Genomic DNA, 17,245 nt, shown 5'->3' on the forward strand with positions numbered 1-17,245 from the left:
CAAACCACCCAAATGAGACTATAGCAGCAAATCTTCTGAGTGTATTGAAAATGGTGTTTTAATCCTTATGGATTACATTTTTCATTTGTAAGAAGAAATGTCATGTCTTCCTTCAAAAGTTACAGAATCTCACTTTAAGACAACTATTCCATGAGTTGAGAGCCAAAAAAAACAGCTGGAAAACAGCTGGCTCTTGGATCTTATCAGGTGAAGTGAGGAATTTTTAGAGTCTTTCTGTAATAAATGTCTAGCTGATTATATCACGTACATTTCAGACAGGCATTTAACAACCAACGGATAGTGAAATGCATCATATAGTGTTATTGTATGCAAATCATTTTAAAATGTCTTAATTCAGAGCTGTACAGCTGTCCGCACTGACATAACTCAAGAGCTTTTAACAGTATCATTCATCAGTCAGATATCAAAACTTCAGTTTTTCAGTACCAGCATAAACTGTTACCGATGAACAAAACACCACAGAGAAAGAAACGCAAGTCACACATTCGAGTGTCATGATTTATATTGGAGTAAAACCACTCATGTCATTTCTTACTAAATCTTGGCTTAACTGTTACATTTTTGTTATAGAAAACTAACTTTTTAAAAGTTGACATTTGTCCTATGAGTAATGTTTCACACAGCCAGGTAAAATATATCACTTCATTAGGTTTCTTGTATGACATTTGAAATTAATTGAGATGGATGTTATTTGAAACAGCCTGTTCAAGAGATGAATGATCATATTAAATCTCCACATATGACTGTAATGTGTGGGTGTCTACATATGTTTGACCATGTTGTGTATCTACTGCTCAAAGTTTTGATGGCAATGGGTTTTTAGATTTTTGGAAGGGGTCATCATGTAAATACTGGAGCTTGAGGATGGGTTCATTTATTTTTCGGGGGGGGTGATTAGTTCTCGGTGGATGTTTTATAGACATAAATCTCCCTGTTAAAACTGACCCGGAGAGATGCAGCCTGGCTTTGCAATCCTAGGTAAATGTCAGCCTATAAATAGAATAATCTCAGTCTAAATCCCTCACCACTGCTCAAGGCCATTGATCCACATTTATTTTTTACACTCATCATCATTCATGCCATTTAGAACTGTCAGAAGTTCAACATGTAAAAACTCAGGCACAAGTTATTATTGGACTTAAACTGATAAATAGCCCTGGGCCATCCGTCTCTGTGTCTCTCAGCCATCTCCGAGCTCCCAACAACAGAAACAACACAGCCTCCGCTGAATGTGTATAACCTCAGGGGGCCGGGGAATAGACTTGATTATCACGGCTTGCTCAAAAAATGGTGCTGCAGCAGAGTTGCACGCATGCAGGAATTAATGAAACGGATTACAGTCAGGAGGAGCTTGACAGGAGCTCTGGCCTCAGGCTCCCGAAAAATAGGAATTCTGCTCTGGATGGCCAACTACCAGCTGACGTCAGAGAGCCGAAGAAAAACAGAGAGCAAGTGGCATGGGGGTTGGGGGTTGGGGGGTTGGGGGACTGGAGTCCTGAATCCAGAGCAGAAACAGAAACGTGAGTATTTTGGCAGACAGAAGCGACAGCTATGAGAGGACAAAGAGAAAAAGACAAAGGCCATTTGAATCATACAGGAGAGAACAGTGAGGACTGACAAGGCCGGCCTGAAGAACTGCTGAGTGTGAGCGTAATGCAGTAAGAAAGAAAGCAAATAAGAGCATGTGTTCATACTAGCATGCGTGTCAGTGTACCTGTGTCAATGTGAATGGGCTCAGTCAGGAACACACAGTGCTCCAGGATGCAGGCTGAGACTTTCCCTTGGCCTGGAGTCAGACCAAACACCTTCCACTGACTTCCCACACACTGCTCTAGGCTGTCTCAACCTGGCCTCTACAAGACCGGGTGTGTGTGTGCACACACAGACGCACACACACACACACACACACACACACACACACACACCTCTGTAGACTCAGCCATAACGCTCATGGAAGGGTTCCGAGCATTAAAGTTGGTTTCAGTGTGTGATTTTAATCTGTTTGGGCGGACATAAATGCCACAGCTAAAGAGGGATTTCATTCCAAATCATTATAGGCTGTAGGCTATCTAAAGGAGAAACACATTCACTCTCTATATTCAAAAAATACAAATCATCTCATCCTGAAAGAAATGACAGATAGCAATAAAGCCAGTTATTATTAAAAAGCTTAATAGTTAAGATTTCAATCCTTATTGAATTGCTGACAGCTCTCTCTCTCTCTCTCTCTCTCTCTCTCTCTCTATTTATATATATATATGTATGAATACAGATTAAAAAGATAAAGATAGAAGCTAAAGCCTACAGATCACCTGGCGATGGAAACAGAAGACAATGAAAAGAAGGAACGACACGGTTTCATGACTACTCTCAAAAGCATTCCCGTTTGGTCCCTAGTTGCGCCGTATATAAATAGAATTGCAACTGATGTTTATTGTCATTAATTCATTATTCATTAATCATTTTGTCAATTAAATGTCAGAAGATTGTGTAAATGACCATTATGATTTACCAAACCTGAGGTGTTTCCTCTGGCCAACAGTCGAACTCAAAGATAATCCTTTTATAATATGTCATGAAAAGATGGAACGACGGTATCTTTGCTTGATTAATGACGACAACCAGTGATCAGTGATCAAAATACCTGGTCATTGTTTTGATGATTGAGAAATCAGTAAATAAACATAATTGTTTTAGAACTAAATACAGTCAACAATCACTTCCAGACATTTTATTATTGTTTTCAATATTTTTGCGTTTGGATTGGAGTCTGCCTTTCCTACATGGGGGTCAAACAGCACATGGCATTCACAGCAAATAATGCATTAACAATGCATCCTCCGCTCAACCCACAAATTATTATTATTATTAGTTATTTCTACTTATGTATGGGTTAAACAAAGGAGACACACCATTGTGGTTAATTAGGAATATAAGAAATATATATATATAATAAGAAATTAGTGAATCAATTATCTGTAAAGGTGTTGGTATTGTAGGTGTATGTTTCTTTTCTTTGAACAGAGCCTACTTCCAATTGTATGCTAAGCTAGGCTAACCACATCATGGCTCCAGCTGTGCAGTTAAGCAGGCAAGTGAAGCCAATGTTAAAGCTGCGTTCTCTCTAGTGTCCACCAGGGGGCGACTCCTCTTTGTATAGAAGTCTATGAGAGATGCATCACTGAAACAGTGAAATACAAATATGTTGATGATTGTTCTTGTTTTTGACACTTTATGAAGGGTACAACGTAGCCAACTACATGACCACGCAATACAGAAAGTCTATTTTGGAGACGTGCAGGACTTGCTAACTAGCACACAAATTTAGCAAATCATCTGGTGTTAATAAAGGCTCTGCACACCCACACAGGTGTGTCCATTTGTCAAGACCAGGCGGCAACTTTTGGTTCTGAAGAGTGAAGAGTGTGTTAAAGCTGCATTCTCTCTAGTGTCCACCAGGGGGCGACTCCTCTGATTGTATAGAAGTCTATGAGAAAATGACTCTACTTCTCTCTTGATTTATTACCTCAGTAAACATTGTAAACATGAGTTTATGGTCTCAATCTCTAGTTTCAAGTCTTCTTCAACACAGCATGATGTTCATTTAGTAAATGATGGTCCATTTAGAGTCAAACAGACCATAAAGCAGGGGATGCTTTAGGGCGGGGCTACACTGTGATTGACAGGTCTCTGCCACGGCGTTGTCCATCTGTTTTTGTCTTGCAAATGTAACTCTATCACAGTGTGTTTTCACGTACATTTTCGTTTGCTGAGAAATACTTGGCTACACTCTGTGTCTCTTGTGGTTGCAAAAAAACAAGATGACGATGGACAAAATGCTGAAGTTACATATAGTCACACTATAGAAATCAGACAAAGTACACTGGACATGATCCCTTAGCATCACACCAAAATGAAGTTCATATTCTAGCAATCAGAACCTTAAACCTGTGAAAGAACACTAAACCCTTACTGGTATTAAAACAAAATGATTTATATAGCAGTGCCCAAATTCAACACCAGCTTATTGCTCTAGGAAGTTTTGAGGCCTCGAAATCTTTAGCATTCCCTTTGAGATAAACTACTTTAGTGAGAGGGTTTTGAGGGGAAGTGGGAGCTTAATGGGCCATAAAGCCATACAAGCAAGGAGAACATGAGGGGAAAAAGTGTATTATGTTCTCCCCTACACACAGCTACTGTCAAAAGACCTCTGGCCTCTCCAGTGAATGTCGGCAGCTGTTCAAGAGCACTCTGGACCAGACTTCATGCTATAAAGAACCTTTATTTCCAGCCCTGCATGGTGACATACTGGTCACTGTTCTCTCACCTTGGATCTTGACCTGGTTGGAGGTGCAGGTAGGGCAGGGCAACAGGGTAAACTCTTCAGCCTGGTGCATGGAGTAGTCGGTACTGGCCACGACCACCCGATCCCTGGACTTCCAGCCCTCTGGTTGGTTGGCCAGCTCCAGGATGCTGCTGTTGGACAACATATCGATGGAAATGGAGGCCTGCGGACGAACTACAGAGGGAGAAAAAATGCATACTGCTATTGTCACACGACCCTTCACAGTCTCACACAGAAACACTAGTCTACATTGGGAAGGTCGAACGCATCCATGCTCACAATGCATGTATGCCTATTTAAGTCCATGGCTCATTTTCTATGCAGCACATTTTTGTGTGGCTAAGCCGTATGGTTTAATAGCATTTGTATATGTCTTAGGCCTTTTTTTATGATTGCTGCCACACTAAAATGAAAAAGAACACACATACACTGAACACACAAACACGAGGGCAGGTCATGTGCAATTAGTCTGCTGTTACACAAGCTTTAGTTTTTCGCGAATGAATTGTATATTATATTCCTTTTGGGTGTGAAAATCCTATACAAATTGCACTCTATTTTACTATGTTGACATTACGACTCTGCAATTTGAATCTATCCATTCTCCGTGACGCTTATCCTGTTCAGGGTCGAGGGGGCTGGAGCCGATCTCAGCTGACATTGGGTGAAGGCAGGGTTCAGACTATTGAAGGGCTTACACATAGAGACAGACAACCATTCACACATTTCCCCCTAAAGATCCCCTTTCCCCCTTAAAAAGACCAAACATGTCTGTGTGGTTGTCTCAGGGTTGATCCATGTTGAAGACTATCAAGGTTTACATTCTCTTTTTAGAAAGAAATATCACAGAGCTCTTCATCCACATACTGTCCCCGGATACACACACACACACTGAAAGGAAATCATGAATGTACCCAGTTTTCCACAGAGCAAGCGAACCCTGTAGTTGTGACAGAGGCCGTGAGCTTGGTCCTTGTTGAGGCAGACAAAGCCATAGTCCTTGTCATTCTTGTGGATCACATCGCCGGTCTGGTTGGCTGGTATGCCATCATGGGTTTCAGCCTGTACAAAGGACAAATGACAGACAACAATTAATGGACGGTACTATTTGCAAAAACACCAAAACATTATTGCTACATTTTACGCCAGACCAATGGTATTGTAGGTGACAGCGTTCCTCACGATTAAAGGAAAATTCCAAAATGTTGTGTTAATACGAGAGTGAGAGTGAGAGAGAGTGAGTGAGTGAGTGAGTGAGTGAGAGAGAGAGAGAGAGAGAGAGATGTCTGGCCACTTGGCTTCAGGAGAAATGATGTGTTTCTGCACCAGACATTGGTATTTGTCTAGTGTCTGGCTTATATTGTTGTCGAACAGCAGGAGTTTCATAAAGAACTCCAGTGGTGGGGGTGAGGGCTCAGTTGGTCTACACACGAGAATTTTTTGCAACATTGTGACACAAAGCTCAGTCATTTCAACACAGTTGGTGCAGCATTCAAATCTGTTACTTATTCCAATCTTCTGACAGGGTTTCAGGATTTAATCCACTTTCTGAGCTTTTCTATGTACAACAGATTCTATGATTATACAATGAGATTATGTGGATTTTATGTGGTCAGATGGCTGCTTTTCTGACTGTTCAGATACAATCGCGGTGGTAAAGATGAAAACAAACAGATCTCAGTGTCTGCACTCATTGGGATTGGTTGCACCTCCTCCAGGGATTGTAAAAAGCATTTTCAGATATTTTATAATGTTGTGTCATGAAAAGTGAACATACTGTGGAATAAATCTTGGTGGGAAAAAAAATACAATTATATGACAGCATGATGGTCATTCATTAAAATGTGCTCTCTTATCTCTGTAAATTGTGAATCTGTGACAGCTGAAGAAAACAGCTGTTATGGTGGTTTTGTTGCGTTGTAAATCACAGTGGATATTGGTGTTGTCTTTTGCATAAAGTAGCTGTGTTAAACACGCTGTTGTTTTCCCCTGGTCATTTTGTACTGGAGCCAACAGAGCAGAGCACTGGTATACGTTGTTAGCATAAATGCTACTGCTAGCAATCATTGCTAATTCTACTAGCTAATTCTAGGCTGTCCTGTAAGTGTGCACTGCAAGTCTAAAGTAAATGTCAGTGAAATATACTGTACATTGGAACATAAAATATGTATTTCCATTCACATGTTTCTACTTTGAATGTTACAAGGATGTTGTTATCATTTGTTATGGTAACAAATACACGTAAGTGACAGACTGCTAACGACAGTTAGTTACGGCTGTTAGCATCTGGAGCAGAGTGGAGCCGCACAGTTTTCCGACCGTGTTCTGTGGATTATCTTGTGGAACAATTTGTAGATTAACCTGTGGATCTTTTGAGTGTGTCGAGATAATCGGCGGTACTTTTAGGGAAGAAAGGAAGTTGTTTCACCAACTTGTACGAGGGAAATGGGATCAATAAAACACTTTCTGCTTTCACCTATACGAGCGGTGTCGGTGTGAGCTATGTGCATAGGATCAGAAACACGCGTCAACTTCAGGTTTAAGCTCTGCTAAAAAGTTTGGACGCTACAGTACCTTTACAATACAAAGCCAAACTACAGGAAGGTACAAACCTTCCGCCTCAGGCACTGAGCCTCTTCACGTTTCCTTGGGATGGTCTGATAATCAAACAAGTCAGAACCATAATATGAAACATATTAGAACAAAAAACACTGAGCTACTAAAAGTAGAGATCCCACAAAGGCAAACAGAAAGATGATGACACACAGAGCTGGCTACCTGGGGAGGACATGGCAGGTACTGAACGTCTATGAAAATGCAACAATTGCAGCAACATAGTAAAAGACAGAAACAAACAAATAGGACACTAAGATTAGTACGTTTCTGGAGATTATTTTATACCAACAATATTATTTATTAAACGGCAAAAACAAGAGAGCATCAAGGACAGATTGTAAGGGAGCACATTATTATGATGAAGTTGTACTGTTGCCGAGCAGCCATGAAAAGACGCAGCTGGAGCCTACAGTAGCTATTTTTTTTATGGTAATGTTTGGGTGTTGGGAGGCAGTGGGGCAGACCTGGCACTAATGCTTATCTTCATGGAAGGATAACAGCTGCTGCTCTATGGTGCCAGGCTGGATCCACATCCACTGGTTGATGCCATGTCATGTCCCAGCAGCACAGTAATGGCAGGTTGGCTCGGCGCTGGCTGGAGAGACAGACCTACCCCCCAACAAAACTGGACTCAGGAGCAGCTGGAGCTCCTCTTTAGTACACTGCTCATCCAACATTTGCTGTGTGTAGATGTGAGTTTAAAGATACAATGCTTCAGGTTTTTATGAAAAATATGTATATATGTTATTTATGGTTGTTACTCCTTCTGCAATACAGAGTCTGCCGTTCCCGTGTTGCATTCACATTGCCTTTACAATGTAGAATTCAATGTAAACTATGTAGTACACAGTGAAGGTATTCAGAGGAAATGATGCAGCATGTAATGGAGGGGAATTTGATCTCATCAATAACAGCCTCACTGTTTACTGTTCACTCCCTTCCCACCGTGTCAGCTAATGCCATTAGAACATCATTTTGCTGCTGACGCACGTTAAAAGCATTTCACTGGCAAAAACACATGGGTGGGCTTTGTTTGTGAATAAAGCACAGAAGATGCAATGTATTTGTCACAGACGATCTTTTTAAAAAATATGAATATTGCAGAGAGAAGTAACTGATTGAGATACTGCACAGACGAGCAGTAACCTGAGTAATGGATATGAATAACATCATATCCCTCGCGTAATTAAAAGCAGGATTAGACAGTAGCAGTCATTGTGTTGTTGATGACATGGCAAAGTTCTCATCCCAACTCCTCACATACTGACACTTCAGGACCCTGACTGTCACTTTCTAACGCTCAGGGAAGCCCAGCGCATAAAGCTAAGACCCTCCGCTACGGTCGCAGCAAACACGGGGTTAACGTTGTCAATTCAAACCAAAACACAGTTGTACGTAACGCAACCATTTTGTCAGGTTCAGGAAAAGATTGTGGTTTGAGTTCAAACGACCACGTTTGTAAAGTAAAAATTAAATGTAACATTGTGGACACAAAGACACCAACATGTTGCTGGTTTCACTCGGGACACGACGAGCAGCGTCCCGGGTGAAAGTCTTGGGTTTGTTTGTCCCGTCTATCGTCCCTTCCCGCCGGCCCTATGTGGCGTTTTTTGGTCGTTATGCAGTGTCATCACCATCCTGGAGCATATTAGCATGATTAGAATGGGATCGTAGTTGAAAGCCCGGTACGTCTCACACAGACACTAACATACAGACCATGCCTTGTGCGTCGTTTCAGACGTGGAGGGATGTGACAAAGCGACGGTATTTGACGACTTGGGAATCAGACCTGGCTGTGTGAACAATGCTGGGACGTTAAGACTGTTGCATTTAAGACATCAGAAAGCCACAGGCATGTGACTGGAAAACATTACTTTGGCACAATATCAAAGGTTCTGCTGATATCCCTCGATATCGTTGCTTCAGAAGAATATGTTAATCACCTGGTTGCCAGCATCAGCAGCTCTCATTTCTGTGGCTTAGTGCATTCGCTTTCAGTAACATGTGTGTGGGAATATGCAGGCATGCATGCATGTGTGTTTGATGGTGTAGAAAGAGACTTACCTGGATGTCGAGTGGACTGCTACACAATCTGTCTGGGTAGGCCTCGTGCAGGTCAGACACCTTCTCCCAGTCTCCAGATCCTCTCTCATCGTCCCTGTCAAACCACTCCGTCCACTCGGCCTCTGTGAGAAACAACACGTTGGTCCGACAGCCCAGCGGTAGATATCAGACTCATTTATGGCGATTTTAGGTGTCAAAAAGCATTTGTAGCAAAGCAATTGAAGGTCTCCTCCCATTGTGTTCTCTCTCTGGCTGACACAGTGGGGGATGTGCATTTGACTGTGGACTTGAATTTAATTCTGAAGCTCTACACACACACACACACACACTGTTTCCAACTAAATGACATTCCTATACAACTAAACTGCATGCTCCCGGATTACAGTTGCAGTTTTAAACACGGTTAACGTAAACTGAATTAAGAAATACAACAAAGCTACTTAGTTAGGTTCAGTAAAACATCGTGGTTTCTCTGAAAATAACTACGTTTGTTACGTTATTTATGTTACGGACAAGGCTTTTTGGTTTCATGCGTTTGTGATACTTTTCCATCACAAACGTAATTCACCATACAGTTTCATTGTATGGGAACGTCATTTTTAGGCGACAGGGCTGCACACACACACAGAGTATGTGTCAGGCTGCGTGGGAATTATGAGCGCAGGTCTCACAGCCTTTTCCAGCGAGTGTATATTCGTGAGCAAGTGTCCATATTTGCATGCTGGAGTCTGGCAGGTTCATTAAAGTAGCTGCTATCTGATGGGATAAGAGAAACATCTAATTGGAATCCGCTCAGAGCTGGTGGTGAAGGAGGGCTCAATAGCTGCAGCATACCAGACAGCGGGGCATGAGGCAGACATATTGATCAGAAAATGATTGGGTGATGATTTCACCAAAGCTGATCAATTACAGCTCAGGAAGAATTTAAAGAGCCCGAGTGAGATGATGGAACACGAAGTTTTCCTGTGTCTGCATGTGTCTCTTGAGTTATTGAGATTCTGCAGTTGAATCACAACTTAACGGTCAAACACGCTGAAAGCGTCTGAAGAGCACGTTTTGAAGAACCTCTATGACACCCAACAAATCCAACAGTGATACATCTTCTCTCTAGAGCCACCGTTACTATCCAAAGAGCCATTTTGATGTCACAGTTTATAAAGTTTTATATATAGTTATATTATATATACAAAAACTATAGTTTGTTGTATTTATGAAATTATAGAACAAAAATGAATACAATTCTTTACATTTTATTGTTATTTGATCTGTTAGAACAATATCAAACTCTGATGAAGAGGAGAGTTTGCTGCAGCAGTTGAGGAATCGCTCTTTTTCTCTCATCTCCATCGTGATACTTTCCAGCTAATGCTGTGTGTTTGTTCTGGAAGTCTTTCAACATTACATTGTTTGTTGTTTGCAAATTTCTCGCCACATCGCCAGCATCGTTGGCAGTGAAAGCAAATGAATACGTCCACGCTGAATTAAACTCTCTATTTTCCTCCGTGACTTTTCTGTTTTTGATTTATCCATTTATAGTTTACTGAGGGGGGGGGGGGGCTCTGCAGATCATGATCAGCCACCTGCAGGGAAAGGCTCCTGACAGCGACGTAATAGGATGAGACGCACATTTTAGTTGACAAACTATTAAAACATTTTTATTTTCAGTGACACAGTATCACCTCAAACTCCAAGATGAGAGGTGTTCCCTTTGAAAGATTGTCCACTGTGCATAAAATGAAATAAAATGTGTATTTATTTCCACGTTATTTGTTGTCAAAGCATGAGGCCACGTCCACACGACTCCGTTTCCATTTGTAAACGCATGTTCTGCCACGTTAACACTGAGCGGCCACACTACGCCGGAGTTTTCCAGCACCGAAAACGGAGGAGTTTGAAAACTCCGGAGTTATATCTTAGGCCTTTAGCGCAAACTATACAAGTGTTGATTATTATTTGCACAATCCTCCCCCCCCTCGCAAACACTGGCACACTGTTCTGTTTGATAAATAAAGCACGAGTCTGGGTCACATGTTTCACATCTGTGCCTGAAAAACAGGCACAAAAGCATTGTAACTCCGGCCCTGAGAGCCACAACCCACTCATTTCATCAAAACATAACCTCGAAGTGTGTGTGTGTGTGTGTGTGTGTGTGTGTGTACACGCGTATGTGGGACAGAAGCGTTACCTTGCACCCATTGACTGCTGGTGGTGATGGTGAAACGCTCCCCATAAGTCGACTGAAAAACACAAGAGCTCCGGGCCTCTGAGGAGGCCTTGGTCCCTGTCGACACACAACACACACAGATCATTTACAACATGTGTGCAGTTTTACTACAGACATTGAGGAACCATTGATTCTTACCTTGATAGACAGCGTGACCCTCCACTGCAGAAGACGCTTGTCCTTTTGTTACTATGAAGGTCCAGGGATGCCTGTAAAGGAAAGAGAGGAGAGATGACAGATTGGAATGAAGAAAGGAAGAGGTGAGACGGGGAAGGGCAGAGAATGGAGGAAAAAAATGAGTTAGATATTAAGCCAGAACTGGAAAAAGCTGAGGACATACACATCGATACAGTAGGTGAAAAATGAGGAACATCGGCATTAGATTGCGCACAAGCACACACACACACACACACAGAGATGGTGACATTGTAATTCTAGGGCAGTGCTCGTTGAAATCGTGGCTATAATTGATTTCTAAACATCCCACTGATGTTTTGTGGATGTGCACACAACTACTGGTAATAAATGACATTTCTCCAGAACCCAAGCGACTTCTCAGCAGTTCTTGTTCAAGGCCAAACACAAACATATTCAACTTACAAAGATAGGAATCAGACAAAAGCAGCGTGTTCTCACATTTGAGAAGCTCATGTTCGACCATTCTTTGCATTTTGTTTGGTCCAGACTTTCAGATGGTGACAGGATGTAGTAGTTGCAATGTGTAACCAAAACAAACCGGATCAAATGTATAGTGGAATAAAAATGCAAACCTTGATTTGGACTTTCAGGCGTCCGCATGGGAGCAGAAAACTCATTGGTCTTTGATCGGTAACCCTTGAGAATTCTGCTGATTTACTACGGTCACTCTGTTCAGTGAGGCGGTACGTTACTGTCTGTCTACACCATTAAAGAAGGAAACGTGTGATTAGAAAGTAAGTAAGGTAGACGGAGAATTCTACATTCAACAATTGGTCGGTACCCAAAAACTGCCCACAACTTCTGTGTACGTTCCCCCGACTCGGTTGAAATGCGTTGTCGCTGAGGTGTGTTGCTGTAATGCTCTGTGCTGCCGCCAGCCCTTCTGTGGCAGCCGCAGTAAACAAATGCAAAATTACATAACTGAGAATGTATTGCAGAGTCGACACTGTCTCATAAATTTCAGCTTATTAAAATGTCTCTGGGTGTGCTGCAAATTCCAGAGCCTCTCTCTCCTGATGACACCAGCGTTGGCCTGTTTGGCAACAGCGTGGAGAGAAGGCGTCGAGAGTCATTAGGCAGGAATCCCGCTGTCTCCTCACCATCCCTCCCCATCCATGTACTCCGTCCTCTAAAGCATCCGCAACTATGGAGCAAAGTGCAAATTGGGAGACGGAATGTTAACTTGTGCTCTGCCCTGATGTCGTTATGAAACCCTCAGTTTTTTCCGACGGTGTCCTCAGCAGCATTGAGTTCCATAAGCCCTGCTGGCTCGGAGGCTAACCACAAGGCCGACATGAGCAAGATTCACCAGCATCTTCTCTCAGCCCACAACAAGGTCTCTGTCATTATTGACTAGCAGCACTGTGCAAAACAAAACACATTCACTCAAGCTTGAGTCCCCTATCCAACACTTCAGGGGTTTTTATTTTCTGAAAATCAAAAGAGCGCAGCGGAGTCTTGTTTGAGGAATGTGTCGATGTGAAAGTCTGCACATGTTCGTATCCACTCTGATAGCCCTGATGTTGGAATGTTTGAAACATCTTCACTTTCCATTGCCCAAGCATTCCTGACACAGCAAAGAAGTTACACCACACCCCCACACACACACACTCTCACACACCACTATAACACATATACTGGTCTGCTCTACATGTCAGTGGAAGTGTTCTATTTTCTTAGTGTTATGTTAAGCTTGTGAAGTGTACTGTTGTGTGTGTGTGTGCTTAGGTTACACCTTAATGAAACACACGTCTCCTGCGCCACACGTGCGTGACGCCTGTCTAACCATCGTTAGTTTGTGGAGATGTAGGTGTAATGTCAGCAGTCGGTCAGATCTCAGAGGTCTTCTCAGGCGCTATTGTGAGGCGTTTGTGGTGACGGTGCTTAATTTGAAACTTTTCAACGCTCACAATGCACATGCACACAAATATATTGTTGGGGAAAATCTAAATGACTGATGATTATCTGTGCTTACAAAGCTTGGTGTCCTTATGTGTCCTCGTTGTGTGAACTTCCTCTGACATTAAGCGCTACAGCTGTTTAGTCTATTCGAAAGAACACTCAGCACAGCTTGTAACGGCAAATAAAGTTGTAGACGGCGTCGATACTTCATGGCGTCTTCCGATGATAAAAGTGACCTTTGTACTAGAACGAATTGTTAAAGTGTCCCGATACTTAGAATATGCTGAACGAAGGCAATTCGTGTGCGTTATGATTTCGTGACGTAGATAGCCTGTGACACTGTTGTTTACTTGTTATAAATATCCGAGGCTCAGAGTCAGACCTCTGAGCAGCCTTGATCCATGTATACTGTATCTGAGTCAACTCTGTCTCCTTCTTGCAAGAATAAATGGCCTATTGTTTGATGATTTTCCATCGGTCTCGGGTGAATTTTTCTAACATATATCCACGAACAAATATCCACCTTTGTGATCTCCTGTCATCTCTTGCTTATTTTTGATGTCTACAACTTGTCATAGACAGTTATTCCAGCAGAGCTTTGGTATGACCTCAATAATAAATGTATACTTCTGACAGTATAAACTCCATAAAAGTAGAATTAATGGCTGTATTAATTTCAATAACTAACAAAAAGCAATGCTTCATAAAATATAGTGCTGTGTGCTTCTAAAAACACATGTTCCTGACATGGTGTGAGCTGAACATAGAAGTGAGCAGAGATGTTGAGCTCATAGCATTGATCAGCATGGTGTAGCTAACAAAGCGTCGTATCGATTGATCCATAAATCTTTTAGTTTTTTGATGATGAACATTGGCTTTGTCTTTGTTGACGATGACAGTTTCCGTCACAACGTGACGTGACGTCATGACATTTCAAAATCAATATTTCGGGAGCTCACCGAAATCCCAGAGTGCTGACGTGCTGGCTGCCCAGCCTGGAGAGGCTCTTCTTGGCCAAGTCCTCCAAGTTGTTGGAGCCCTCGTCATTGACCACCATGGCCAGTATGAGCCCCGCCTCCACGCCATCCACATACTTTGCAAGGCGACGACTCTCGTCCTTACTACGGTATGTGTCAAACCTGTGGGAAGTAAGGGAGGTAAGACGAGAAGAAAATCATTCTCGCGTCCTTTCATCCTAAAACAAAGACGGGCCAGAAAAGGCATTTTGAAAACCACTCTGCATGTAAAACAGTCCTCGGTACTCTATCAACCTCCAACAGCTATGATGTCATAATACCCCTATCTTAAGAGATTCACCATTGGGTTCCTGCCAAGACCAGTGACATATGGGTCACAAATCCTCCCTTCTACTTGCACTAATTTACATCCTGAATAAATATCTGCACATTTCATCTAGCAACACTATGCATCTGAATCAGGTGCTTCCCAGAACAAGGACAGCAAACACTCGTCTTAAGCCTTTAACAATGCAAACAGACCAAGTTTGTGTGCGTTTAATTTAACGTGTTTCACATAAGATATGAAAAGGAATGAAAATGAAAATGTTAAAAGGCAACAAAATTAATACAAATTGATGAAAGAAAAGAGCGTATTTACAGTGCAGTTTAGGCAACATATCTAATAATTGGCATAAAAGTGAAAATCAATCAAAAAATTATAAAATAATATATTACTGGGTGGTGCACTGGTCACTATTAATTAGGGGAGAAACGCTATAATTAAACTAGGAGAAATGTCCACATTGCATTGTGGTAACTGTTCACTTTGTGGTCGTACAAAATGCACTAAAGGCAAAAAAAACTACTCCAGGTCCACAATGCAAATGTGCTTTACTTATATTATATATATATTTTTCATTGATTTATTTTAATTTCCAAAATAAATGAGCGGAGACCCCGTATAAATGTGCTTCAGTTAGCACCAGCTCTCTGAAGACACTAATAATTTCACTGTAACTGTGTCCGGCTGTTAGCACTGATCTTTGTGAATTACACTGTTTGCATATTTGCATAGAAAGGGGCCGATTGTGTGCCACATGTCTGCATATTAGCTCATTTAAATACATGCAAATAGCACAGGAGCACTGAGACACTATTTGCCTGCAGCAGGTTAGAGGGGTTTCCAAGGTTTGTGGTTGCTTTGAGAATAATCTTTCTTTGAAAACCTTAACTCAGGCCGCCCACTCAGAGGCTTGGAGACTAAAGGAGCATTTCTGATAAAACTCCAAAACACACGTTTTTCTTTCTTTCTCTGATAAAAAAAAACATTAATAATAAATGTAAAGGAAAAAAAATCAGGGAATGTGCCTGCATGAAATACAGAAGCTAAAATAAACACTTATGAGCACAGCAGCAAAACACCAAGATCACATATAAGCTGAACAACCAATGACATTAGTAAAACACTATCTCACTTCAAAGCAATAGCTGCTGTCTCTCCATTTATAATTATTGCTGAATTATTTAGCAGTTGACTCAGTTTGCATATTAACTGTGTTGTGGTTTACTAAGTGCATTTGTAGCTGTCGCCTTTAATCAGACAAGAGTCTGATGACAGTAAATTCGAGACTGGATGCAGTCAAATGCCTTCATTCATCCTCTAAAAATTACAATCATGTATTTACCACAATAAAAGCTGTACATCAGTGTAGCTGACCTTCATTTGGAATAAATAATGTGTTGGATAATTAAGCATGAAAGAACATTACGAATGACATCAATTTCTCCATTTAATATCTGTGTGTGATACAAAGCCAGAGCCATTAGAAGCACATTTGTTTCCTTCACTACAACCTTGTGGTTAGACCGCTTACTAGATGTCAGCCAACACCCCCATTGCTGCTCTAATTAAGAGTCTCGTGATCGTTGAACGGCCGAGACGCAGCCTCTGCTTCGAGGGGACCCTCACCTGTCATCGTGCAGCACCTCTCCGGTCTTGGGGTCGATGACGTGGATAATGATGCCTCTGCTCCCCCAGCCTCTCTGGAACAGGTAGTTGTTTTGGTTGCTCTCTCCGGGGTGGAGGGTCTTGTTGAGGAACGTCCACGACAGCTTCTTTTCTCCGTGGATCTCTAGTGTCCCTCCTGTCCCCACACCGATGTACTTCCTCCCAAAGTAGCTGTGTTCATTATCACTGTCATCCAATCTGAGAACAGCATGGCAGAGTTATGGACATTTTAATAATGTATGTCTTTCTACAAATGCCATTTGAGGAAAGTAATTATGCTTCAGTCTTCTTATTCATCTTATTATTAATGTGGACATCACACGTCATCATATTTATGTCTTCAACAGGACTGGAAGTCTACTCTACAGCCATGCTAGCAGCTCAGTGAGCTAGCATTTAGCAGTACAGCAGTAGCAGCAGCAGGAGTAGTAGTGGTTGTAGTATTAGTAGCAGTAGTGGTAGTAGGGGTAGTAGCAGTAGCAGTAATAGTCGTAGTAGTAGCAGTAGTTGTAGTAGGGGTAGTAGCAGTAGTAGTAGGGGTAGTAGCAGTAGTAGTAGCAGTGGTAATAGTAGTAGTAGTAGTTACTGTAGTAGTAGTCGTAGTAGTAGCAATAGTTGCAGTATTAGTAGTAGTAGGCATGGTATTAGCAGTAGTAATAGTAGCAGTAGTAGTGGTAGGGGTAGTAGCAGTAGTAGTATTATTTGCAGTAGTAGTAGTAGGGGCAGTAGCAGTAGTAGTAGCAGTGGTAATAGTAGTAGTAGTAGTGGTAGGGGTAGTAGCAGTAGTAGTATTATTTGCAGTAGTAGTAGTAGGGGCAGTAGCAGTAGTAGTAGCAGTGGTAATAGTAGTAGTAGTAGTGGTAGGGGTAGTAGCAGTAGTAGTATTATTTGCAGTAGTAGTAGTAGGG

At 41.8% G+C, this 17,245-nt stretch overlaps 1 protein-coding gene across 1 annotated transcript in view; it reads right to left on the reverse strand.

Annotated features, from left to right (window-relative positions):
• cemip (cell migration inducing hyaluronidase 1) overlaps window positions 1-17,245 on the reverse strand; it is a 129,057-nt gene that overhangs the window by 35,922 nt on the left and 75,890 nt on the right. Inside the window, exons 5-11 of the mRNA XM_079156914.1 lie at window positions 16,299-16,535; window positions 14,330-14,509; window positions 11,409-11,479; window positions 11,232-11,327; window positions 9,047-9,168; window positions 5,281-5,428; window positions 4,349-4,540 (exon numbers count right to left, since the gene is read on the reverse strand). Coding sequence (XP_079013040.1) covers window positions 4,349-4,540; window positions 5,281-5,428; window positions 9,047-9,168; window positions 11,232-11,327; window positions 11,409-11,479; window positions 14,330-14,509; window positions 16,299-16,535 — 1,046 coding nt within the window. The remainder of the gene's footprint in view (window positions 1-4,348; window positions 4,541-5,280; window positions 5,429-9,046; window positions 9,169-11,231; window positions 11,328-11,408; window positions 11,480-14,329; window positions 14,510-16,298; window positions 16,536-17,245) is intronic.

This window comes from Pholis gunnellus (genome assembly GCF_910591455.1).
Source record: "Pholis gunnellus genome assembly, chromosome: 1".
NCBI lineage: Eukaryota > Metazoa > Chordata > Actinopteri > Perciformes > Pholidae > Pholis > Pholis gunnellus.